The following is a 26,024-nucleotide window of genomic DNA, read 5'->3' as shown; positions in this document are numbered from 1 at the left end:
GCGGGACCCGGGGCCACCCCCCGGCTCTCCCAGCGTGGGAATAAATCCTCTTCTGCTCCCTAATGACTTTTTTGGCTCTGAACCCAAGTCAGAGACAGATTTAGACTGAGCTCGCTGCTGGCTGCGAACGCAGCCTTTCCCCTGGGCGCTCTCGCCTCCCCAAAGACGGGTGGGGACCCCAGGAGCGGTGCTTGCCTTTCCCTCCCCAAACATGTGGTACCACAGACCTCAGCCCCGGGGGAACCCGGCGTGATGGGAGCGCGGTGCCGAGGAAATCCAGATCCCACCCAGCCCGGGACTCCCACAGGGCACCCGAGACGGTGTCTGAGCCCGGGGTCACCTAAATCGCGCTGCCCCGCAGCTGCAGGGTGTGTTGCACCCCTCAGTCTTGGGCAGGGGTACTCCTGCGCAGCCGCCCCACAGCATCACTCTGAGCCCCACAGCACCCACCCATGCCCAAAACACCCACCTATACCCCAAAACACCCACCTGCACCCCACAACCCACCCCATGTGCCCTACAGCACCCAGGCGTGCCCACATAGACCCATGTCCCCCCACAGCTCTTACCCATGCCCACAGCCTCCATTTGGCCCCCAGAGCACCCATCCACCCCCCAAATCACCCCCAAACGCCCACCCTCCCGTTCCCGCTCGCTCTCCATCCCGCACTACAAGTCCCGGCGATCCCGGCGGCAGCACCGCCCCCGCGGCTCCGCGCCGCTCCGCCTCTCCCCGCAGCACCATGGCCGCGGCCCCGGTGCCCGAGGGGGCTCCGGTAGAACCGCACGACAGGTAAGATACCTTCGCTTTCTTTTCCCCGGGATAATCCCTCCGCGACGGGACCGACACCGCGGCGCCCCGGAGCCGCCGGTTCCCGTTTCCCGCGCGCCCCGGGGGTTGCGGTGCCGGTCCCGTCCCCCCCGATGCCACTTCCGCGAGTGGGGCCTCCCCGAGCCCATCGTTCCGTGAAATCCCTTCGCTTTTCCCAACAACCATTTCTTCCCACCCCCGCTTTATCCCTTGTTTATTTACATCCCTTTTTTTTTTTTCCTTTCACGTTGTTACCTTTTCTCTTATTTCCTTTATTTTATGGTTTTGCCCTTAATTTCCCAGCAGATAAACCACAGCCTCCCATTTTCCAAGCTTTCTGGTACATGCATCCACTCCACTAAGATGAAGAGTGGGACAACCTAAACTTTTCCACCCAAAAACCCCGTACAGGGTAACTCCCCCCCCCCTCACACACAGTCATGTTTCCCCTCTATTTTCCACCCCCTTTTCCAGCACAACCCTCAAGGGGCTGACTGCTCCCAAACATCAAATATCTGGGAATTGCATTTGGATCATCCCTGGTGCGCTGGGGATGTGGCAAAGCTTATAGGGATGGAGCATCCCTGCATCCCTGTTTGTAGGGTACCAACACCCCACAGCACCGACCGACCAACCCCGGTGTCAGTGCCAAAGCATCCTGCCTGTTCCCATCCCTCATGTTCCCATCCTGCATGTTCCAGCAGCTAAATCCATTGCTGGCAGCTGCCTGTGAGTCAGTGGGAGGATGAGGATGAGGATGAGGATGAGGATGAGGATGAGGATGAGGATGAGGATGAGGATGAGGATGAGGGTGAGAGGAAGGAGTCTCCCTGAGTTGTGCTGGCCGAGCGAGGGATGAGTAACTGGGTTGTGTAACAGAGCCCCTTCCACTGTGGCTTCCACTCGCTATAAATAGCAACGGATAATTGGGTTTGCAGAGGAAAATATTTGTCCTTTTGTGGTGAGGGAGCAGAGACCATAATAGAGCTGGAAGGGAGCACCTGTGCACGGAGCTGCTGGGATGAACCATCCGGCTCCAGGCGGCTCCGGCCAGGACAGAGCTTGGTGCAAGGCTGGGTAAACTGGGAGTGATGTTCCATGGGTTCCAGGATGGGCATGGGCATGACATGGCATTGGGGTGGCAGCCGGGTCCCTTCACCTCTTGTGTGGGTTCCTCCATCTCTCAGGCAGGTTCCTTCATTCCTCAGGCAGGTTCATCCATCCCATGGGCAGGTTCTTTGATCCCTTGGACATGTTCCTCCATTCCTTGGCTCTGTTCCTCCATGCCTCGGGTGGGTTTCTTCATTGCATGGGCAGGTTCCTCCATCCCTCCCTTGGGATGGTTTCTGGGACAGGAAAGGTCCAGCCAAGGGCCAGCATACACAGATCCAGCCCAACAAAGCTCAGCTCAGCGATGGAGGAAGCAGGTTTGACCTCCACACTCCTGTGGGTGCTGCTCACAGGGTGGGATCTGGGAGCAGGACTCTCTCCTGGGAACAGGCATCCTTCCACCATGGGCTATGTGTGTCTGCAGCTCTTACACCAATCCACTGACAGTACTTGTGACCAAGCCAGGAAAATCCACATGCAGTCCAGCTTCCATCCTTAAATTCCAGGGGAAACCCACCCAGCAGCTGCCATCACCAGAAGGGAAAGGGGATCCTGGCCTTCGTGCCTGCTTTCCTCTTTCTCCCACTTTTATGTCTGCCATTAGAGGAGATATTTGCTCTTAAAAATCACCTGAAAGAAAAAAGTCCAAAACCCAGGAATTCCAACCTGTGCAAGAGCTCAGAAAGTAGGAAGGGGCTCGCAGGAAGGCTCAGTCATTGCTGGCCTTTGGAGCCAGTGTGTCCCACCTGGGAGCCCAGTGGGAATGTCGTGTGGGATGCTGGGAGACTTGCTCCTGTTGCCTGGACATTTAACAAAGGCAGGAAAAGTGGCAGCAGGAGCACACGATAAGGAACAATATCCCTGGGCGAGGGCTCCTCGCACCATGTCCCGCATCCCTTGGCTTTTTTTTGCTTCTTTAGTGAGAGGGAACAGAAGTGGCTCCGGAAGAGAGTTTTATTTTTAAACTTCTGAGAGAGCTTTTACAGCAAGAGGGGAGTCCGGGCAGAGATCAGGGATGCAAAAGTTCCTTTGATCATCGCTCACTTCCCTGACTTTGGGGCAGCAGCTCTGGCTCCTGCTGGGGACAGGTTACCCCAAAACCCTCCTGTCCCTGTCCCCTGCCTCAGGACCAGCCCCTCATTCCTGGTTCCCATCAGGTTTCCATCTTTTGGGGTGATGCTCTGCAGGTCCCATTGGTGAGCAGGAGCAGAGGGGGTTTCCTGCGGAGTCTGTGAGGCAGTGTGTTTCCCCTGCCTCTGGAACAACCTTGATGGCTCGAGGAGAAGGAGGAGGAAAGGGTCTTTTTCTGTTTCTGGCCCCATCTCCAGGTGTTGGTGCTAAGCAGGAGGGAGCACCTCCCCGAAACCCCTCAGCAGGGGGTGCACAGAGGCCAAGCTCCTGTCTCACCATGCTGGGGTGGGCTGGGGTCTCACTTGGTGGCCACGGGACTTTGTCAGGATGCTCTGTGTCCCTGGCAGAGCCTGGCTGCCCTCCGGTGTGTCCTGTGCCACCTCCTCCCTTCCTTGGCAGCCAGAGGCTGTGGGCTGAGGGCTGCACTGCCCCAGCCTCTGCTCCAGGGCTGGCCTGAACTGCCCCTGCCATCTCCCACCTTTGCCACATATCCTGCCCTTCAGCAGCTGCCTGGCTCCCTGGGCTTGCTGCAGGATGCCCAGGCTCCGTGCCCTCCCTGGAGAGGCTGATGCTGGGAGAGGAGCCGGCTGGCCCGGGGGTGGTGAGGGGCAGCTGGCAGGGGGTGCTGAGGGAGTGGATGGCCAGGCACAGCAGCCAGCGGGATGTTATTCTTAGCCACCCGCAGCCCCGGGGTGTTGAGTTTCACCCACTTGTTTACTCCAGGGCAGAGGGGACAGTGAGGGGCAGCTCTTGGGGAAGCTGAGTGACTGGGCGAGGGACCCTCAGCCAGACCTTCACGGATGGGAGCCAAGGGAGAGGGGCGTGAGCCCTGGACCAAAAAGCCCAACATGGCCAGCAGTCCCCAGCCCTGAGCCCCAGCTGCTCCACCAGCTGCATGGGGGGTGCTGGCTGGCTACCCCTGCCCTGGGGTCATCCCCTCCTGCCCCCCTGCAGCCCCCTCCCCAATGGTGTCGAGAGCTCCCTGGGAACTCACCAGTGCCCGTGGATGTGGATGTCACTTTCCAGGTGCCCTCCCTGCTGAGCCCCCACGTCCAGGACAGCCGAGCACCCCCAGTCTCGGGAGCAGAGACACCGCAGCTGGTGTTTATTGCCTGTGCTGGGGGCGGTGAGGGGAGGTGTCACCTCACCCCCAACCCCCCCCTGTTTTTCTTTAATCAAGCCAGTGCTATTAATATCAGGTAATGAACGTAATCTGGAGGTTAAGCTATCCTCTTATGCTGCTGACCGCCTCGCAGCTCCCAGGCACAGACACTCCCCCAGCTCTGCTCCCTTCTCCTGCCTCCATCTTCCAGCCCCCCGGATCTGCTGGGGCTCCGCCTCACCCCAGCCTCTTGGGACTCTTCAGTGCCCATTCCAGGGAGACACTCTGTGCCTGGCTCCGTGCCCCAGGAATTGCCCTGGGAGCTCCTCTGGCATAGCCCCCCTCTCACCCTGGTAGTGCCAGAGGTTGTGGGACAGGAGCCGAAGTGTGGATAGGGACAGGGGCAGGGGGTGACACCCTCAGTCCAGGATCACCCCTGGATCGGCGGCAGGGGGACATGAGCAGCCCCCCAGCGTTCTCCAGTGTCCGCATCTCGGGCTGCTGGGCCCTCGGGCCAGATGGCGGGTGAGTTTTGCTTCGGTTTTGGGTGGGATTTGCTGGTTTTCCTGTTTGTTTGCTGGAGTGAACTCTCGGTGGCTCCTGTCCCAGTCCATCAGCCCCAATTCCCATCTGAAAAGATCAGCTTCCCATGGGACATGGCTGCAGCCAGCCCGGCACCTCAGCAGGCTGTGGGGGGCTGGCGGGGGGTCCACAGGGCTGGGAGCTCGGTCAGTGGGTTGTTTACGGGGCGCAGAGCCCAGGACATGCTCTCCTGTCTGCTGCCAAGTTCAGGTTTGGGGCTGTGCCATCTTTCCTTGCTGCTGTGGGCACTTCTTGGACCTGCTGCCTTTGCCTTCCCAGCCCAGCACAGATCCAGGGTGCTCAGGGGTCTCTGAAGGCAGCAGGGTGCAGAGAGCCTGAGCACAGGGCACAGGGATGGGGATGGGAGCATGGTGGGGAAGGAGAGGGGTGTCCCTCACACCTCAGTAAATCCATGCTTGGACTAAGCAGGAGGAAATGCTTCCTTCATTTGTGCTGGCACAGCAGTGGAGCTGGAGAGCCCTTCTCAGGAGCAGGACCTCCCCCGGGCTTCCTCTGGGATGCTCCAGCAAGGATGCAGCAGCCGCAGGGAAGGCAAAGCATCCCCAAAAGCTGGGGACAGCCTGGAGAGAGCTGGTGGCAGCTAAGCCCTCCAGGAAGGCTTGGCAGGAGAGGGATTGGCAAGCCCAGGGTGATGTTTCCTTTCCTATTTGCCTGGCTTTGGCACCCCAGGGGTTTGCTCCGCTGGGGAGGATCTATGTGGGACAAGGACCCTCCTCTGGGAGAGCAGTGGCATTGACTTCAGCTCTAAACAGAGAGTCCCATTCTCTGGGGGCTTCACCTTGCGAGTCAGGGCATTGCAGGGGCTTCAGCACTGCTGCAGGGAATTTTTAAAGAGGGATAAGGAGTAATGGCCAATGGAGATGGCTGAGATCATCTGTCCCTTTGGAGCAAGAAGAGCCCCTTCCTGGCAAAGGCAGCCACGGAAAACATCCACAAATCTTGAAGTGTAACATTAGGAGAAAAGGCATGACCTTTGGAGAACTCCAGGACAGCCCTGCAGCCCCACAGCCCTGCTTCTCCCAAATAAATCATGGGAAATGTGGATTTGAGAGGTGTAGAATATCAGCCACCTGTAGAGGCACTGATGGCATAGATGATACTGATAGAAATAGGTAGAATTTTGGTGAAAGCCCAGAATTATTTGGATGAGGTAAGGCAGAACACCAACTCTTGGAATGGGATTCAGGTGCTGCATCCCAGAGCAGCCCCAGGTGTGTGTGGGGGGATGGCTCCACTCCTCTCCCAGGGGTGCATGTCCCTGCATCCCACAGCGTTATCCCCTCTGTGCCAACACCCTGGGTGTGCTGCAGGCACCCTGGAGAGCAGAGTGGAGAGATGACACTTGGGAAAGCAGGGTAGAGCTGTGGCTGTAATTCTGGGCACTGCTTGTAATTCCGGGCACTGGTGGAGCTGTCGGAGTCCAAACCTCTTCCTGGCAGGAGCTGAGTGATGTTGATGCTGGTTGGAGGCAGTGGGAGCAGAGCTCAGCCTTGCTCCAGCTCCACTCCAGCTCCAAAAAACAGAGCTTTGACCAACTTGGAGTCACTTTGGGAATAGTGGCCTCGGTCAGGATCTGCAGGCTGGCACAGCAGAGCTTGGTGCTGGGTGACACCAAAGAGCAGAGCAGCCCGACAGGTTCGCCTGTCACATGGAGACTGACGTTCAATCCTGGAGGAAAACCATCCGAGCAGCCCACGGCACTGCGCCGGCGGCACGGCTCTGGAATAACCACGGTCCCAGGAGAGGGGCTGGGATGCGGATGAAAGGAACCGCTTTCTTCTCTGGTAAACAACTGTGTTTTTGTCATCTCTGCTTTTATCAAGCCAAAGTGACGTTGTTTATGCCCCAGCAGCACCGGCTGGTGTCAGCCCCGCTCTGGGAGTAGCACCAGGGGGTAACGGCTGCTGCAGCATCACCAGTGGGAGAGGAGATCCAAACATCCCACCTGGGTTTGCTGTTCCTCATGGAAGGAGCCATTTTTTCACAGGAAGACACCCAGAAGGTTTCCTGATGGGTGTCATCTCCTGAGGTTGCTTTTTAAGAGTTGTAGTTGGGGTGTTTTGGGCTCCTGGTTGAACCCAAGGCTGGCAATGCTTGGAACTGGCTGTATGTGCTGATGGGCTCCAGCAAGGGATGGGGTGTTGGTGTCTTGAACTCTTGTGGGGGACTCTGAGGGTGCACAGTTTAGGGTGGACATCAGTGGGAGAGGTCCTGTCACAGGGGCAGGAGCTGCAGCCTGCCTTTTGTTAGCAGGAGTTCTGCAAAGCCAGGCAAATCCCTGTCTCCTTGCCTGCTCCACAGGGATGTGCTGGTGCTGGAGGTAGGGATGGTGTGCTGTGGGCATCCTGCCATGCCCAGGGGATTTGCCAGGGGGATCCCACCGTGCCCAGGGGGCTTGTTTGCCATGCAGGGGTGGGGATTGCCGGGTCACTTCACACACAGATGTCCTCTCTGAAATTTTGATCTTTATCTAAAATTGTTCTAAAAAGGGCTGGGGGAGGGAAGGGAATTAATCTTCATACCAAAACAGCTTAAAATCAACCCAAAATCTGTAAAGCCCTGCAGTTTAAGCCCTTTCAAGAGCAAGCTATAACAGAGCAGCAGCAAAGCCCTGCTGGCTTGGCTGGGCTGTACCAGTGACAGCTTGGAGCCAGTGGTGCCCAGATCTCTTGGTTTCCCTTCCAGCCCAGTCATGGCTGGGGAGAGGAGCAGCATGAGCCAGGAGAGCCCTTTGCACTTTCTCCCAGGGAGCAGACATCCCCCTGGGGCAGCAGAACAGGAGCAGGGAGGAGCAGGCACTGGCATAAATAATCCTCCCTGTCCCTTAGCTGGCCAGGCAGCGGCTGCAGCTTATCTCCTGGCCAGAGGCTGCTTATCGCCTCCCGGCCACAGCTCTCCTCCTGCCAAGCTGGAAAGGGCTCTGGAGGGTGCCTTGTTCCTCTCCCTCTCCTGCAGGGAAGATAAGGGAGACTGTTCAGCAGCTGCAGAGCTCAGAGCTCTCTCAGCTCCCAAGGCAAAGCTGATGGCTCTGCCCAGCACTGCCTAGGTCTGCCCAGCACTGCCTAGGTCTGCCCAGTTCACAGGCTTGTCCCCGGGAGCTTCAGGACAAAAGGGTGGGAGAACTAGAGCTTGGGTGGGAGTGGAGCGCTCGAAGTCAGGAGAGGAAAGGGATAGAGGATGGGGGGATAAGGATGGTTGTGCTGTAGCCCATGTGTTTGACTTCCATCCCCAAGAGAGGTCCCTCAGCACATCAGGGTGGGTTGTTGCCCCCTGTAGCACACCCCTCAATGCTTTGAGAGCTCACCAGGGGATTTATTTCACACAGACGTTCCTCAAACAGCAGGATTTAGGGAGGGATGTTTGCATGGCACCTCTTCTAAGTTAAAATTGCTTCTGTGGGAGAATTCCTCAGTGTTGGCCGTGGGTCACAGAGATGTGGGTGCTCGTAGTGCTGCAGCATAGCTGTGCTTGGCTGTCCCACCTCTACAATAGGATCCCCCAAGACCCTGCTCCCACACAGTGGGAAAGTGTCTCCTTCCCCACCCCCGGTAATTGTGCTCCTTCCCCTCCCCACCCCAGTAGCAGCAGTGCTGAATCCCTGGACCGGCTGTATCCCGCTGTGGGCTCCACCAAGCCCCCTCGGAAGCGGACCACCAGCCAGTGCAAGTCTGAGCCCCCACTGCTGCGGACCAGCAAAAGGACCATCTACACAGCGGGCCGGCCACCCTGGTACAATGAGCATGGGACACAGTCCAAGGAGGCCTTTGTCATAGGTAGGCCACCTCCACACTGCCCAGGCAGCATCAGTACCACCTACCCCATGGCTCTTCAGGAGATCGTGGTGGGATTCCTGCCCCACCACTTCCTTGGAAATTTGAGGTTGGCTCCAGCCTGGACCAGGAGCAGGGGGAGTCCCTGTGGTTAGTCCTATGTTCACTGGGTGGGCTGAACCCAGGAGTGTGCGGGGGGGTGATGGATTATAGGAAACCACACTCTTTGCTTCTTGTTCCCTCAGCTCCTCTTGCCTGGGCTGTCTAGGGATTTAGGCTGGGCTGATTCCCATGCCAGCACTCCCCATGTTACATAACCATCTAATGATGGGTCTCCCAGCTTTTGCTGGGCATGTTGCTGGCAGTTCCAGTACATGCCATTTGACATTTTCAGGGATAATCTCTTGAAGTGCCTGTGACTTCCCTCTTTGGAGGTTCCTCCAGCTTAGTGCAAAAGCTCAGCACCTGGGCTCCAGCCTATGGTGGGAAGGGCTGTGCCTGGGGTTGGTGGCTTCATCACCTTTTCCCTGGCAGGCCTGGGAGGAGGCAGCGCCTCTGGGAAGACCACGGTGGCCACCATGATCATTGAGGCTCTTGATGTCCCGTGGGTGGTTCTGCTGTCCATGGACTCCTTCTACAAGGTGAGGCTGCACCCCTGTTGGCCTGGCCAGGCTCCTCAGGCTGCCACTGCCCAGAGAAGCTGTGGTTGCCCCATCCCTGGAAGTGTTGAAGGCCAGGTTGGACAGGGCTTGGAGCAACCTGTTCTAGTGAAAGGTGTCCCTGCCAATGGCAGGGCATTGGAATGAGATGAGTTTTAAGGTCCTGTCCAACCCACACCAATCTGGGATTGTGTGGTAACCCCCAGTGAGGAAACATATTGTGGATTTAGGGTAGGCATGTGGTTTTCCCTTCCAATGGCTGTTGGGGAAGGGAAGAGGTGACTGGGCACAGCAGTGGGGAGGGAACTGCCCAGCCACGTGCCCTAAGCTCTGCTCTGTGGCAGGTGCTGACCAAGCAGCAGCAGGAGCAGGCAGCCAGCAACGACTTCAACTTTGACCACCCTGACGCCTTTGACTTTGACCTCATCATCGCCACCCTGAAGAAGCTGAAGCAAGGCAAGAGCGTCAAGATCCCCATCTACGACTTCACTACCCACAGCCGGAAGAAGGAATGGGTATGGGACACTGGGGGGGTGGGACAAGGTGGGGGACAGCCAAGGCAGAGGAGAGAGGGAGCCAGCTGGACCCCTCCAGCCCCTGCCCTTTGCAGTCCGATGGGCGCTGTCACCCTCTGCTGTGTGCCTGGCTCAGGGTGCATTTTTTGGGTGAGCTGTCACAGTCACAACCCAGAGAGATTCCCTGGGACAGGGCACCTCTGAGCAGATGATCTGTGCCTAACCACATCCATTCTGACTCCACAGAAAACCCTGTATGGCGCCAATGTGATTATCTTCGAAGGCATCATGGCATTTGCAGACAAGGAGCTCCTGAAGGTGAGGAAGGGTTTCAAAGCAGTTCCAGGGTGAGATGGTGGGAGGATGCTCTCTCCTGAGGTCCTGCAGCAGGGAGGTGACCTTCTCTTCCAGGATAGACCAACTGCTGCAGCACTTCCCTGTGCAGGAGAAAAAGGCTTTGACTCTGCAGTGGCCAGGGAACAGCCCCTGGAAGAGGTCAAGTGTTTCAGCAAATACCTCGATCTCAGCCGTTCGTGCCCAGGAAGCAGGAGCCGAGTGGTGACCTGGTTTCTGGCAATGCTGGTGCATAAACACAACTAGAAATAGCCCACCTCCACACTGCATGCTGTGGCTTGTACAGCCATAGGCAAATCTGCTGAACTTCTACTGCACAGAGCCTGGTGTTCTGGCAGGGAATCATCCAGCACTTCAGGCTCTCTTGGGGATTATTTGGATTTATCATAGAATCAAATGGTTTGGGTTGGAAGGGACCTTAAAGCTCATCTTATTCCACCCCCTGCCATCGGCAGGGACACCTTCCACTACCTCAGGTTGCTCCAAGCCCTGTCCAACCTGGCCATGAACACTTCCAGTGGTGGGGCAGCCACAGCTTCTCTGGGCACCCTGTGCCAGGGCCTCACCACCCTCACAGGGACAAACTTCCTCTCAATATCCTATCTAACCCTGCCCTCTGGCACTGTGAAGCCACTCCCCCTTGCTCTGTCACTCCAGGCCCTTGTCCAAAGTCGCTCTCCAGTTCTCTTGGAGCTTCTTTAAATATTGGAAGGGGCTCTAAGGTCTCCCCAGAACCTTCTCTTCTCCGGGCTGTACAACCCCAGCTCTCTCAGCCTGTCTCCATCTTTGCAGCCCTGACAAATGCTGCAGTAGGCAATGAGCCATGCACAGACTTAGCCAAGCTCTGTCTAAAGTTTCCTCCCCTGCCAAGCGAGCGCTTGGGTTGCACTTTTCTGGAGCAAGGATGACCTCCAGTGGACAGCTGGATGAATCCCCCAGGAGACTCCACTCAGCATCCGCACTCCTGCCTCTCGCAATTCAGGGCAGAGTCATGAATTGCCCTGCAATGCTGGACTCCTTTCCAGCATTAATTCCCTGTCTGTGGGAGAGACTTGGAATGAGAGGATCATTAAAGTCCTTTCCAATTCAAACCATCCAAGGATTCTTTGATTAAGAAGCCCGTGCTTGGTGTGTGTCAGGGACAGTAACTCCTCTTGTCTCCTCCTTGCTCTTAAATAACATCCAGACAAAGTGTTGGAGCTGGTTAGCAGTAGGGACAGAGTTTGGAGCAGGACAGGTCTCAGGGGACACAAGAGTAAGGTGGCAGCAGGGGACTCACAGCAGCACCAGCCAGGTTGCAGGGAGAAGCTCCGCGCAGGCGGGAGCACAGCGGATCTGGGCACTGTTAAATGGGTGCTGGGCCGGGTTGGGCTCAGCCCCGCCTAGGGCAGCAGGGGATGATGGGTTGAGTCCCACACCTGACCCAGTGGGGTTTGTCCCCTCCACTCTCCTTTCAGCTCCTGGATCTGAAGATCTTTGTGGACACGGACTCAGACATCCGCTTGGTGCGCCGCCTGCGCAGGGACATCAGTGAGCGTGGCCGGGACATCGAGGGTGTCATCAAGCAGTACAACAAGTTTGTCAAGCCCGCCTTCGACCAGTACATCCAGCCCACCATGCGGCTGGCAGACATCGTTGTCCCCCGAGGTACCTACCCAGGGCTGTCCTCAGTGGCACCCCTGAGACCTTTCAGAGACCCCAGCCCTCTGCCCTCAGCTCTGCCAGCCGGTCCATCTCTCTCTGGCTGGCAAGGACACAGAGTGGCTGTCCCATGCCAAAGCAAAGGTCCCTCCAGCTGAGGCTCTCCAAACACTCCCCAAAAGCATGGGGAAAGTCTGTACATTTCCCTCAGCCAGTCTCCTGCTCTATGAGCTCCTGCAGCACAGTGATTTAAGAGCTGGAGGTGACTTTAAGATATCCAGTAACAGATTATAGAATAAGAATTTAATAAAAGCAGAAATGTCTCCTGCTTTACTAGGAAAGAGTGGTTTGGGGAAGCAGCATAGTTTTGAACACAGTGGGAATTTAGGGAAGAAACATGGAAAAAACCTGTGGTGCTGACCAGGGTGACTTTTCTTTCCCTGGTATAAAGTGTCAGGACAAGAGGAAATGGCCTCAAGTTGCACCAGGGGAGGTTCAGATTGAATGTCAGGGAAAATCTCTTCACCAAAAAGGCTGTCAAGCCCTAGCACAAGCTGCCCAGGGCACTGGTGGAGTCACCATCCCTGGAGAGATTTAAAAGGTGTGTGGATATGGCACTTGGGGACATGGTTTAGTGGTGGCCTTGGCGGTGCTGGGTTAATGGTTGGACTCAGTGATCTTAGAGGGTTTTTCCAACCTTAACAATTCTGACTCTGTGCTACTTTTGCTTTTGGGTCGCTGCAGGGAGTGGAAACACTGTGGCCATCGACCTGATTGTTCAGCATGTCCACAGCCAGCTGGAAGAGGTAAGAGCTGCCCGGTCCTTGGGTGGTGAGGGGGCTTCACAGCCTTGCCTGGCAGGGAGCCATGCTCTGGGTGCCCAGGTGGGAGTGGCCTGGCTTCTCCTGTACTCCAGATGTGGGAGTCCCTGTGAACTCCTCCCAGCCCTCTCCCTCACTCCAGTGAAGGAAACTGTGTTCTCCCTGTGCTCTGGTTGGTCCTGGCTCCTCTGCCAGCTGTGGTCCAGCAGCAGCTTCTTTCCCTCCCTGGGACAGCAAATCATCAGGGGACAAACCAGCCACCCTCCCATGATCCTAGGGATGTGTCCCCCTGCCTGCATCCCTCCCAGGGCCAGCATTGCCCCAGACCCTCCACTGCTCCAGATCTTGGGCTTCTCCTCTTCCCTCCCATGCAGACATTGCTGCACAGGCTTTCCAGTCAGGAGCCCACTTTTCCACTTCTGTGCTGTGTGCAGCTCTTGGGTTTCAAAATCCTAAGTCTGGTCACGTTTGAGCCCCAATCCAGCACATGCTCCATCACTTCCCCACTGCTGGCTTTAAGTTTTCTGTTTGTCCTGGGCTGGTCCTGACTGGTGTTTTGGGACCCTGCAGTGAACTGATGGCATTTTATGTTGCTGTCTTCGAACAGCACAGCCTCCTCCTGCTCCACCGTTGTAGCTTTGGTGATGTTTCAGTTGTGGAGATGCTCAGAGTGATGTCCTGGGAGGTGGAGGGAGCATGACCTGGAGATAGATGCACTGGAAAGTGTAGAGCTTGGTTCTTTCAAGTCTTTTTTGGAGCTCCCAGGTGGCAGGAGCTGCTCAGGCCTGGGATGGGAGCTGGCACGCCACGGCATCTGGCTTCCCGTGATGGAAGGATCAGGAGGGACTGCTCTTGGGCAAAGGTGTCTTGGCAGGTTCCTCCTCCTGGAGTACCTGGCTGTCTGAATTCCCAGCACTAAACTTTGGCACGTTGGGAAGGTGGTTTCTAAACCCTTGGTCACAGGAGGAAGGATCAGAGCCCAGCATCCCTGCTAGTTCCAGGCTGAGGAGGGCACCCAGCCCTGAGGCAGAGTCCAGGAAAGGGGAATGGCTGTTTCCCCCAGCTCCTGGGATCCAGCCAGGGAATACCACAGCAAACCCAGCACCCCCAGGGTGCCGCTGTGAGCCAGGCAAGGGGTTGGCTTGAGGGGGGGACTTTCATTGACCTGGGGAGGGGAAGAAGGGAAAAAGGCTACATGTGAATTCAGGAAAATACTCCTATTTTTCCTTTTTTTTTATCTTGAAACGACCCTGGTGTTGACAATGCTTAATACCGGTTGCGTTGTGTCTTTGTGTTGCTGCCGCAGCGTGAACTCAGTGTCAGGTAAGAGCCCTCACTCTGTCCTGTCTCTGCAGCTGAGGCATTTCCAATGCCAGGCACCACTTGGCCTCACCCCGACCTGCGGCGGGACTGGCAGCTCGCGTAGCGCACGGCCTCGTCACGCTCCACAGTGACAAAAGGCCACCTTCCCCTTGGCTTTGGGATGGCAGGAACAGGGTTGCTCCCCAGGGAGGTACTGCCAGCTTGAGTGCAGACCCCTGAAGCTGGGACAGGGCCAGGTTTGTAGCTGGGGATCCCTGGTCTCTGCAGGAAGGGAGGCTTTTCATCCTGAGACTCTCTTTTATTTCTCTTCATCCTCTAAGATGAACAGTTTGCAGAGCCACTCTCCATCCCTAATGATTAAATATCGTTAAACATCAATTATTAGATTAGTCAAAGCATCTTGAAAAAAGGGTGGAGAGTCACTTTTTAAATGGGCAGATTGTTATAGGACAAGGAGGAACAGTTTTAAACTAAAGGAGGAGATATTTAGATTGGGTAATAGGAAGAAGTTCTTCCCTGTGATGGTGGTGAGGCCCTGGCACAGGTTGCCCAGAGAAGCTGTGGTTGCCCCATCCCTAAAAGTGTTCAAGGCCAGGTTGGATGGGGCTTGGAGCAACCTGGGATAGGGGAAGGTGTCCCTGCCCATGGCAGAGGGTTGGAATGGCATGTTCCTTAAGGTCCCTCCCAGCCCAAACCAGTCTGTGATCTTGAGGGTGGTGGGAACCCTGGACCCCTTGCTGCATGCAGGGATCTGCCTGGTGGCACCCAAAGGAGCGTAGCAGCTTCACATGGCCAGAGGTATCAACTTTCCCACAGCTTCTGGAGGATGCACAGCCACTTCTGGAGGACTGAGAAAATCCTGCTGCCTAAATCCAACAGGATTTCTAATTTCTCAGTATCTGTAGATGGATGCTATAACATATATGTTGATTTACTAAACCTCTTCAGAGTGTGGCCCCAGATGGGACTTCAGCTCTCTTGCTTCCATTAAGAAGCCAACTAAGCTTTCAGGTATTCTTGTAGGAAGCGGAGGGAATGGATTACTGGAAATGGGTTTCATTTAGATCTCCATCATTGAATGGAGATACTCAAGTCAAGTAACCTTAAAATTTACATTTGGCATACAGTGAGCTTTTAAAATAACTGAGGTGAACAGGGAAAAGGCTCTGTGGCTCTGCTTTACTTATTTCTGCCTTAGCCAGTCATTTCCTAGACTAGACAAGTAGATGTTTTATTTTATTTCCCTTTGCTTGTTTAACACCCTGGGGCCTGACATTTCCATACAGACACGTAAGCTTCCCTCTGTGTCTGGAGGTCCAGGTGGGAAAGTGCTCTTTAGTATGGAGAGAAATCTGTTGCTTTAAAAAATTGCAGGAATAACATTAGAGGGGAGAGTAATATGTCTGCAAATATGTATGTGTATATAGAGATACATAGATAGATAGTTATACACACATAAAATTTCCTTTCTCCTCTTTAATCAAAGAGGTGCTCGGTACAGGTGATCTTTTTCTGCACTTGAAAATCAGGTATTTAATATATCCATAAAGTATTAGAAGTTTTATGATAGCAAGTTTGGAAAGGTAACGCTGACCTCCCAAAACACCTCCGTGATCACCGCAGCCGGTTTTATGTTCTGTTTAAGGCTTCCATTTATGCCTTTGATAGAAAATCTGGAAAAAAATTCCTGCAAAAACCCAAATCTGCTGCCACTGCTGGAGCCCCAGTGCTTTACTGCTGCTATGGTTTCCCCCAGCCCTGCTGTCTCTCTGCAAGAGGAGTGGGGTGGATGGAGAGTCACATCGAGTGACATGTGCCTGGCAAATACGGGCTTTTCATCGCAAACAATTCCCCATCCTCTTGTCTGGAATGGCTTCATCTAAATGTCACAGTTGTTGTTCTGAAGTCACTGCTGTTTGGCGGCAGTGGGGACACAGGGAGGGCTTTGTGCTGGTAGGATAAAACCTGAATGCTCAGATCTGGCCCCCGTCTGAGGTGTCTCTGTCGTCCTTGTGCTGCAGGGCTGCCTCTTCTGGCCAAGGGACTGGCTGGGACAAGCAGAGAGTGCCTTTCCCCACTCAGATGGGTGCATTCTGGGGAGTTTAAAGCAAGTGGTGCCTTCCTTGGACATGCAAGGCTTGTTTTCATCCTGAAACCCCTAGCTCCTGAGGACCATGCTTGCCTTCCCAGTTATTCCCTCAGAGCACAGGTTGTTCCTTAGCATTCTTGGGATATTTCTTGTCCAGCTTCCCCCATGTTTCACTGTGCTCATGCTGCAGATGTAGTTCCATACCAGCACTCCCAGGTGGGTATTCCTCCTGGAGCCTGGCAGCAGGAGCCGCAGCAGCCAGCCCATGCTGAGGCACAGTGCTCCCAGCCCAGTCTGTTCTGCATCCCTCCTGCCACGCTCTCCCGCTCCTGGAGCCAGCGCTCTTTCCAGCCGATTCCCCTCACCAATCAATATTCCCCACCCCCAAGGTCCCGATCAGCTTGGCGTGCCCTTTGCCAATTGTGTCTTTAAATATCAACCCGTGGCGCAGTTTAATAGCCCTTGTTTGAAATGTCAGCCCTGAAAGGCAGCCGTGTACGTGTTTGAAATGCCTTGACTGCATCATCTCCTTTGTAGCTCGATGTCTCTTGTCTGCTTCCTGCTTGATAGCATGTTCCACAAAGAGCTGAGGATGCTCCCTGAAGTCTTCCTGGGAGATGGTCACCCCTTCTCTCTCTCTCTTTCTTCTTCTTTCCATTTTTTTTTTCTCTTTAAAGTTTTTGTTCTCAGGGGGAAAAAATAAGTTTCCAAAATAAGACATTTTCTTGACGTGCTCATGGCCGCCCGTCTGGATGTTCCGTCACAGTCCTGTCTTGGCAGGGAGGGACAGGAGGCATTTTGCTCCCTCCTTCCCTCCCAGGATGGGCAGGGAGTGACAGCAGTGGTGGGATGGCTGTGGAAGGGCTGAGTTCTTCCCTCAGCCTTTGGCCCCTCTCCAGGTCTTCCCTGCAGGCAATGTTCTGTTCAGAGCCAGGTTTCTTTCCATGTTTCCAGTGCTCCTGGCTTTCCATGTTCTCCAAGGCTTGAGCAGGTCATCAGCATGCAGGAGGGGGACACCCCTGTGAGCCCACAAGCAACTTGCTGGGAGCAGGGAAGGTTGGGTGAAGTGGAGCCCTGGGTGAGGACTTGGCATGAGCCCTGGACATGTTGAGTACCAGGTTGGATGGGGCTTGGAGCAATCTGGTCTAGTGGAAGGTGTCCCTGCCCATGGCAGGGAGCGTGCAATGAGCTGATCTTTAAGGTTCCTTCTCATCCAAACCATTCTAGGATTCTGTGGTTCTAGGTGCCTCCAGACTCCAAGAGCCACTGTTGCAGTGTGGTACTGCCTGGGACGGAGGTGGGACAGTGTCCCTGCTGTGGCTTCAGGACAGTGAGAGCAGACAGTTCTTTTCCCTCATGGAGCCGGGAGTGGAGCCAGTGCCATGGAGAGCAGTGGTGACATGACTTGGTCACCAAGGGAGGAGTGTTGGGTCTGTACAGTGATGGCCCAGGCATCAGGCAGGTCCAAGACCCATTGATCAGTTGGGGGATTTTTTCCCCCTCTGACTAATGACAGTGCTTTCTCCTCTTTTTCATGTCATGTTTGTCCCTCTCCTAAACTCTTGTGTCTCCTGTCTTGTCTCCCCTGAACATCCCTCCCACCGGGTGACCAGAGGAAGCTGCGCTGGGATATGTGAGGAGACAAACGCTTATGGCAGTGTTTTGGTTGTGGCACTAATGGCGGGGAGTGGGCGAGGGCTGTGCAGGGTGAGCCGCCTCACTAACCCGGGCGGGGCATCTTGGGGCAGACAGCTCATGGGGTCCCGCTTTGCTGGGGCGGTGTGGGCCAGACAGAGGTGGGGGCACTTGAAAGAGAAGCTTTATCCCAAAAATGGGACCTGTTTCCCAGAAAGTACCACAGAGAGACCCCCACAACACTGGGTGGCTTCCAAGCAGGGTGGTATCCAGACCTCCCTGTCGCCACACCACATGGGTGTTGAAAGAAGGTGTGGAAAACTTGGTGACAGAATGCTGACAGCATTTCCTGGGGGTCTGTTGACAGCTTGGGGTGCAGGGGAGGTGTTTCCACTGCTCATGCAGGTTGGAAAACCCTTGGCATGTGTGGCAGGGAGCAAGAATTGGGTCACACCACAATGGGAGAGGGGCTGCCCATTCCACTGGCATGGTGGGATGCTGTGATATGGACCTGGCAGTGATGCAGGGGAAAAGTGCCAGTGGCAAGCTCAGTCCTGTGCTCCTTGGTGAGCTGTGCTGATGGAAGATGACCCCACCAGCTCCTCTGGTTTAGGCAACAGCAATTTGTCACCTGGGCAAACCCAGCCAAGGCCATGTGCCAAGGGTGTGTGGCTCTGTGTTGGGGGCCTATCTCTGCCCCCTAAAGCAGGTGAGCTGGCAGCCCCCATGCCAGCACCAGCATCTGCCCAAGGCAGGGCTCATGCCCTCACCACCACGTGTTGGCATCCAGGGGGTTGAGAGGGGTTTAGGTAGGGCTGTCCCCCCAGGATCTGTCCCCAGGCCAGCTCTGGCAGGAGGGAAGGGAGGGTTGTGGGGGCAGAGCCGTGGGTGCTGCCAGCAGCACAGCCCTGGCACGGGAGCATCTCTGAGGGCTTTGAACCTGCGAGACAGCGACTAACGGAGTGAGCTCGCTTCACTGACGGCAGGGCCGGGGCCTTGAGGGCTGCTTGTCCCAAACCAACGATGGGGTCTGCACACAGCGGGCAAGCCCACAAGGGAACCACAACCCGTCCATGCTCTCTGCACGGCTGCCAGCTGTCCTGGCTCTCTGGAGCGTTCCCTGCATGGGGACTCTTAGCCGCTACACGCCACTGGAGCTGGTAAAGCAAGAAGGAGCCCTTAAGTACCCACAGGCCTTGGGAATGTCTTGTTTGGTGTTGGTTGGCCAAGACCAGGAGATGGCTATGTGGATGGAGGCCTTGAGCTCTGCTCTCCTTCATGCCTATCCATCTTCTCTATCTTCCTCCGCTTGCGTGCCTCTGTGTGCCATTAATCCAGGTTTCTGCTTGATTTGAAATCTTAATCATGCAGTGCTTTCATTTGCTCTCTTCTCTGCCTCCCCGACATCTGTGTTTTTTGCCAGATGCAGCCGTTGGCACGTGTGTGATCTGATGTGTGGCTTTCAAACCCCAGCCCTCCTCCCAGACAAAGTTACTTGTCCATCCTGCCCAGCCTTGTGGAAGCCAAATGTGACCTTCCTCTCATTACTGCCACTCTCACAGGGAGAAGTGACTAATGGGGCTCCATTGTGCGCTTCCCCATGAATGGTGTTCCCTTGATCCCAGAATAGCTTCCAGCCCTATTCGTTATGTGGAATGAGTCACACAGAGCCAGTCCTGTCCAGCCATAAAGTCTTGAAGCTGTTCCCAATTTGGAATGTGCCAGGTGCTCTCTGAAATAGTCACATTCCAGATATGTGCCAGCACTGCCAGCCTGGATGCCTGTCCAGTTCTTGGTGACATCTGGCATTTGTAGGTCAGAGACAACCACAACAGCCTCTCCTCACCCCATGAGTCCAAGATCCATCAACAGATAAGACTCTGGAATAGGAGAAGGTTTTGATTTTATTTTCTACTTTCTTCCCAAATGGTGGAAACCAAGATGGGCCAGCCACCTTCAGAGAAGCTGTGGCTGCCCCATCCCGGGAAGTGTTAAAGGCCAGGTTGGATGGGGCTTGGATTAACCTGGTATAGTGGAAGGTGTCCCTGCCCATGGCAGGGGGCTGGAACAAGATGGTCTTTAAAGTCCTTTCCAACCCAAACTATTCCATGAACCTGGGTCAGCTGCCCAGCAGGAAGGCCAGGTCCTTGGGCTGCAAGGTATCCCTAACTCCAGTGACCCCGGTTTGTGGGAGCAGATCCCTTTGCCATGACAGGGACCTGGCAGGGCTGGCTGCTCGCTCAGTTTATCTGGATGGCCTCTGTGTGTGTTTGCAGTATGAGATAACATCTGGGAGGATGGCTCTGGCCGTGTGCTGTGCTCCAGCCTTCAGGCAGCCTTCTCCAGACCTTCTGACCGTGTGTTTGGTTTTCAGGGCTGCCCTGGCCTCTGCCCACCAGTGCCACCCCCTTCCTCAGACCCTCAGTGTGCTGAAGAGCACCCCTCAGGTGAGGGGCATGCACACCATCATCAGGTAAAGCCCCTGCTGTGGCTCCTGGGGTGGGATGGGGCTCAGCTACTGGTGGGATGGGCTGGCCTGTCTCTGGGCTTCCCAATCCACTTCTGCCTGTCTGTATAACTTGGAGACACAAGACAGGGCAGATGGTGGTGGCCCCTGCATAGAGGACCTGTGTAGTTACTGCTCAGTGATCTTGCCAATAATTTTTCTGCTTTTTACATTAAAACAGATAGCACAGTTTCAGGCTCAGATGGTGCAAACAAGAACCAGGAAGGGGCAGGGACTGCCAGACCTTTGCTAGCAACTCCTGGGACACATTTTGGTCCAGAGCTGACATTGCCTTTTCTCCCCCTCTAGAAACAAGGAGACCAGCAGAGACGAGTTCATTTTCTACTCCAAGAGGTTGATGCGGTTGCTAATTGAGCATGCACTCTCTCTGCTCCCATTCCAGGTGGGTTCAGGGCTGGTAGATGCTGGGTTTTTTCTCTGATTCCTAACCCTCAACTGCTGGGGAGCCAGGACAGTGCTGGTGCTGCTCCTCCAAGCTTCCCCATGGATCAGTCCTTTTAACCCTCAGATTAAAAAGCACCAGGACTCCCCAAGGCTACAGAGCAATGCTGTGGCCCTGGCTAACAGCTCTTTGTCCAGCCTTGGTGTCCAAGGGTCCAGCCCCTGCAGCTGGCTGACTCCAGGGCTCCTGTGAGAGCCACATCAGAGCCCCTGGTAACTGTTTTCACGTGTTTTTTGTAGAGTTGCACAGTCCAGACCCCTCAGGGACATGACTACGAAGGGAGGACATACAGCGGGAAGCAAGTAAGTGGAAGCGAAAGCAATGTTGAGACCTGCCCCGTGGGGGTGCACTGGAAGCCCTGTGGGCGCAGGGAAGGACCCCCCTGTCTGCCATCAGGCTGTGTTTGGTGCCTGCTATCATGAGTATGGCACCCTGTACCATCAGGAAAGGCAGGTCGGTGACGAAGGGTGCCATCAGCAATGTCACTGTGCCACTTGTGCCCTCTCACTGAGGGTGGCAGCCTGGACTGGGAGTGGTGCAGCCCTCTTGGAAGGGATATGCTTTTGGGTGGCCCATTAGAGTCCCCCGCTGCAGAGATCCAGTGTGGGGTGGTGGCAGCTCCTACACCATGCAACCACCCCGGCCGTGTGCTGCAGATCACCGGGGTGTCCATCCTGCGAGCGGGAGAGACCATGGAGCCAGCGCTGCGTGCAGTGTGCAAGGACGTCCGCATCGGCACCATCCTCATCCAGACCAACTGCAACACGGGCGAGCCAGAGGTAAAGCCTGGGGCCGCTGAGGACATTTCCTGGTGTTAATCTGCATGCAGGGTGGGAGCGTGGCTCAGGTGTTTCCTGACAGCTCTTCCACAACCCAGGAGTTGGTCTTCACAGGGGTTGAGTGCTTTGAAAGCTGCTCAAGTGGCTTTTTCCAGCAGGCTTGTGCATGCAGGGGCTGGTTTGCTGCCAAGTGTTTGTGCTGGCTCCCAGCCGACAGCTGGGGTCCCAGGGATAGAGAGGCAGGAGGGATCCTTCACCCCTCAAAGAGAAGGGTTCAGGTTGCTCCATTTGCCTGCAGCCTCTCTCTTTCCTCCACCCAGCTCCACTACCTGCGGCTGCCCAAGGACATCAGCGAAGACCATGTCATCCTGATGGACTGCACAGTCTCCACGGGCGCTGCGGCGATGATGGCAGTGAGGGTGCTGCTGGTACGGACGGTGTCGGGCAGGGGGTTGGCTCTGGAGCAGCCTCCAAAGCACCAGCCACAGCCATGCTGAGGGGATGTGCCTGGAACTGGCTCCTGCATGGGAAGGAGGGCGTCGGGGCACATAGCACAGGCTTGGGTAACTCACCCTGAGCTGTCCCTGTGCATTTCCTATAGGATCATGATGTCCCAGAGGACAAGATCTTCCTGCTCTCCCTGCTCATGGCAGAGATGGGTGTCCACTCGGTCGCCTATGCATTTCCCCGGGTGAAGATCATCACCACAGCTGTGGACAAGAAGGTGAACGACCTCTTCCGGATAATTCCCGGCATTGGTGAGTGTCTTGGTAGGAATGACCTGTGGCGAGGGGATTTTTAGTGCTTCTGGTGGGGAGAGGACATGAAGCCCTGGCTGTCAGCAGCAGTTTAGGTCTGGCCTTACATTACCCAGAGCCCCACTGCCCCTCCTGGGTCCTGCTGCCAGGTGGGTGTCAGGATCACCATGCTGGCTCTGGATCTGCCAGGCAGCTGTCACCTTGTCAGCAACAGGAGCCATTGCACATGCCCTGAGCCTCCTCCAGCCCCAGGCAGAGAAGTCAGGCTGGGACAGCTGGAGCAGCCCTGTGCCCTACTCCTTCCCTAAGCTGCCACCTTCCACAAGTTCACCCAAAACAAGCTCACTGTGTTCTTCTGTTCTCACCTCTCCTGTGCCAGGAAACACCTCCACCAGGTGCTAAACCAGCCTACAGGCTGCTCCACTTTTTCTGCCACTCTAGTTTTCCTGCTGTTCAAGCTGTCAGATAAACCTGCTTTGGTCCCCTTGCCTGCTGTGATGAGGACAGGCAGGAGGATGTGTCCCAAGGCTCCCACGGTGCTGCACTCTGACTCTCTCTCTCCCCACAGGGAATTTTGGTGATCGGTACTTCGGGACAGATGCTCCTCCTGATTGGAGTGACGATGAGGATGCTCTTAGCACTTAGCTGGATGTGGAGGTGCCACTGGCACCAGGCAGCTTCAGCACCGCACCTTAACCCCTCTGTCCAGTGCAGATTTCTCCTTCCTCTCACCAAGCATAGATATTTTTTTCAAATCCTACACCGGAGATCTAGGGCATATTTTTTCAAAGAAACATAAATCCTAGTTTGACTTTATGGACAGTCACGTGTCCCAGCATAGAGTGGAGTTAATTTATTTTAATTTAAATATTTGCCTATATAACTTATTTGAGATATTTTATAAAGGACAATAATAAATTTTTTCTCTGGTTTTCTTGAACGGAGTCATTCTTTGTCACTTCCCATGACTAGAAGGATTTGTGACCCTTCAAGACTACAGGCCTGGGAGGGGAGATGCCATGAGCAGTGGTGGGAGGTCAAGAATACCACACCCTCGATCCAAAGACTTAGTGCCAGAGGCAGTTCCTCCTGTCTGAAGGGAAACCAAAGCTGTTATAAAGTGTCCAAAGGAGCTGCACGAGGATGGTGAAGGATATGGAGGGAAAGCCATACAAGAAGCAGCTGAGGTCACTTGTTTGCTCATCCTGGAGGAGACAGAGGGGAGACTGCAGCTTCCTCCTGAGGGAGGTGGAGGGGCAGGCACTGATCTCTGTGTATGACCAGGGACAGGACCTGAGGGAACGTCCGGAGCTGTGTCATGGGATGTTTTAGGCTGGATATTAGGAAAAGGTTCTTCCCTCAGAGGGTGGTTGGGCACTAAAACAAGCTCCTCAGGGTGGTGGTTATGGCCCCAAGGCTGCCAGAGCTCAAGGAGCATTTGGACAACACTCTCAGGCACATGGTGCAATTGTTGGGGTGTCCTGTGCAGGACCAGGAGCTGAGCTCAATGATCCTTGTGGGTCTCTTCTAACTCAGGAGATTCTATGATTCTGCAAAGTTCAGTTTGGATCATATCACACTTCAGCTGAAGAAGCACCAAGTCCCTGTTGTGAGTTCAGCACCCAAAGTGAAACAGAGCTCACCCCAACCCCAGCTCTTGCTGAATCAGAGCTGCTCGAGATGTGGTGAGGAGCATGTTCTGTATCTGTCCCAGGACACAGTGAACAGAGCAGGGAGACCTCAATGGAAAGGAAGCCGGCCCCACATGAAGGGCATTCAGCCAGAGGAGGCTGTGACCTCCAGGGCTGAACATGGAGCATTTTGCTTTCCTGGAGGATTCAAAGTACCAATGCAACACCTTTGTGCAGGAGATAAACATGCCAAGAGCAGCAAACTTACCTCTCGTCTGGGCATCCCTGGTCCAGAGCCAGCTCCTGACGGGTCAGGCAAGGCTGCTGGCAGCGCAGGACTGGGAGGGGGATGGTCTGCCAAGCCCTCACCAAAATGGAGAGTCACCTGGTGATCACTCAGTGTGGGCTTGGGTGTGATGAGCCCGAAATAACCGCCACTGCTCTGCGGCACACTGTGTAAATTCTCAGCTAGATTTAAAAGAAAACACACACCCGAGTTCCTGCCAGCACTTGGTGAAAGAAGGAGCCCTCCACTGAAAGCCACGCTCAGAGCCAACAATGACACTTGATTAGTGTCTGCTAAAAATAGTTCCGTGCGTGGGTGGAAGGAGAGCTCATGAGCACAAACACGGGAGGACAGGCAGGCATGGGGGTTTAGGCTGGAGCAGCAGGTCAGCAGCGGTGGGTCACTGGGTCCATGGAAGAGCATGACATGGACAGGGAGATGTTCTACTTGGTTGCTCCAAGCCCCATCCAACCTGGCCTTGAATACTTCAGGGGTGCGGTATCCACATGTTGCTTACTTGGGGGGGGCAAAGCACCTCCTATTCCCCAGTATGCTTGGTCTCTGCCTTCAGGTAATGTGCGACACGACAAGACAAAACAATTGTGCCGGGGGAGGTTTAGAATGGACATTGGGGAAAATTTCTTCACCTGAAGGGTACTCTGACATTGGAACAGGCAGCCCAGGGCAATGGTGGAGTCGCCATTTCTGCTTAGCAGATCCCTCTTTTACCTCAGATTTACACTTCCCCCAGTAGAGCCACATTTTCCTCACATCTGCACCATCCAGTCTGTCTGAGTTTGAGAAGGGTTTGGATAAGGCTCTTGGGCACATGGTGTGATTTTTCGTCCTGTGGATGGCCAGGAGTTGGACTGAATAATCCTGATGGGTCCCTTGCAGCTCAGCATATTCTATGATTCTGTGATTATTTTGCTTCAGCAAATCAGCCCTGTGCCCATGCCAGCAGCTCCCACAGCGTGGCTGCTCCTGCCACTGACAAACATGGAGCCGTCCCTTCCCACCCTGTGGGCTGCTCCTGCCACTGGAATATATGGAGCCATCTCCTCTCCTCCCACACTGTGCCTGCTTGAGGCAACCATGGCTGATTCATCCTCAAATGCTGTTTCTGGTGACTTCCACCCTCACTGCCGCCATTTGCCCTCACACCACGGCGCCATCTTGGATCCCTCACCCTTCCCGTCAGGCCGCCACGTTCCTCTCCCTCACACCGCCATTACCAGCGCTATCAGACCAAATTTAGTTTCAGGGCTACAAGGCAGAATTTATTTTGTTTGTGACAAACTGCTGGCAGCAAACGCCACGTCGGAAACACTGCGTGGGTGGCAGGCAGCTCCCTCCCTCCCCTCTGCCTGTGCCTCACTGCCCCCCCAGCCGGAGGCTCTGAGGCCATGCTGGCCACAGGCTGTGGTGGTGGAACACAATAAAAACCACTCTTTTCTTGCCAAGATATCGATCTAAGGCTTTCTGAGCAGTCCTGGCCATGAGGCTGTGTCACGGCAGGGTGGGGGATGCAGCAGGTCTCTTCACCAGCCTAAACTGCCCCACCAGGGTCACGCCATGTTTTCGGGTGGGAAAAATGGCAAAAGTGGTGGGTTTTGAGCATGGCTGAGCCCAATGCTCTGTAGACCCTGACCAGGACCTGACCTGGACCAGACTGCTCCATCTCCCAGCTGCTGTTCACCAGCAGAGCCAGGAGCATGTGGCACACAGGGACACCATGGCGACCCTCCCTACTGCCTTCTCCATAACATGGAGACACTGGAGAAAAGGGCTGAAAAAGAAAAAATCCTTTTTTTCTCATTGCAAACCACAATTCCAGGTGTCTCATTAAATCAGACAGAAAAAAGACCAAAAATATTTGATTTATTGCTATCACAAGATGCCTGTGGGCTCAGCTGCAGCCCCCCACCATCACTGGGGTTCCACTTCCAGTGGCAAGACCCCCACTTCTGGCAGTGTCTTCATCCTCCTGCCGCCATCAGGATCCCAAACTCCCCGTGCAAGATCCCTGCTCTCATC

The 26,024-nt window shown here is 55.2% G+C and overlaps 1 protein-coding gene across 4 annotated transcripts; it reads left to right on the top strand.

Annotated features, from left to right (window-relative positions):
* The first annotated feature begins 657 nt into the window (after nt 1-657).
* Nucleotides 658-23,010, top strand: UCKL1 (uridine-cytidine kinase 1 like 1). 4 transcript variants are annotated; one of them, XM_069033889.1, is made up of 15 exons: nt 658-793; nt 8,340-8,530; nt 9,062-9,168; nt 9,531-9,701; nt 9,948-10,019; nt 11,513-11,702; nt 12,441-12,502; nt 17,543-17,562; nt 19,939-20,037; nt 20,380-20,473; nt 20,773-20,835; nt 21,190-21,312; nt 21,633-21,740; nt 21,914-22,070; nt 22,639-23,010. In XM_069033889.1, the coding sequence occupies exons 1-15, from the start codon at nt 744-746 to the stop codon at nt 22,713-22,715; spliced, it is 1,584 nt and encodes a 527-aa protein (XP_068889990.1). In that variant the 5' UTR covers nt 658-743; the 3' UTR covers nt 22,716-23,010. The 4 variants fall into 4 exon arrangements, with proteins under 4 accessions (XP_068889990.1, XP_068889989.1, XP_068889987.1 ...); XM_069033888.1 differs by having other exon boundaries at nt 8,337-8,530; XM_069033886.1 differs by lacking the exon at nt 658-793 and adding an exon at nt 4,524-4,679 and having other exon boundaries at nt 8,337-8,530.
* The last annotated feature ends 3,014 nt before the right edge of the window (nt 23,011-26,024 follow it).

This window comes from Aphelocoma coerulescens, chromosome 20, assembly GCF_041296385.1.
Source record: "Aphelocoma coerulescens isolate FSJ_1873_10779 chromosome 20, UR_Acoe_1.0, whole genome shotgun sequence".
In the NCBI taxonomy this organism is placed as follows: Eukaryota; Metazoa; Chordata; class Aves; order Passeriformes; family Corvidae; genus Aphelocoma; species Aphelocoma coerulescens.
This window is presented reverse-complemented; position numbering and strand designations above follow the sequence as displayed.

Bases quoted from the DNA above. Each gene is read 5' to 3' on its own strand.
- UCKL1 (XM_069033886.1), top strand. From the start codon at position 4,612: ATGAGCAGCCCCCCAGCGTTCTCCAGTGTCCGCATCTCGGGCTGCTGG. The intron at 9,169-9,530 runs GTGAGGCTGCAC...GCTCTGTGGCAG, and splicing joins CCATGGACTCCTTCTACAAG to GTGCTGACCAAGCAGCAGCA. The intron at 11,703-12,440 runs GTACCTACCCAG...GGGTCGCTGCAG, and splicing joins AGACATCGTTGTCCCCCGAG to GGAGTGGAAACACTGTGGCC.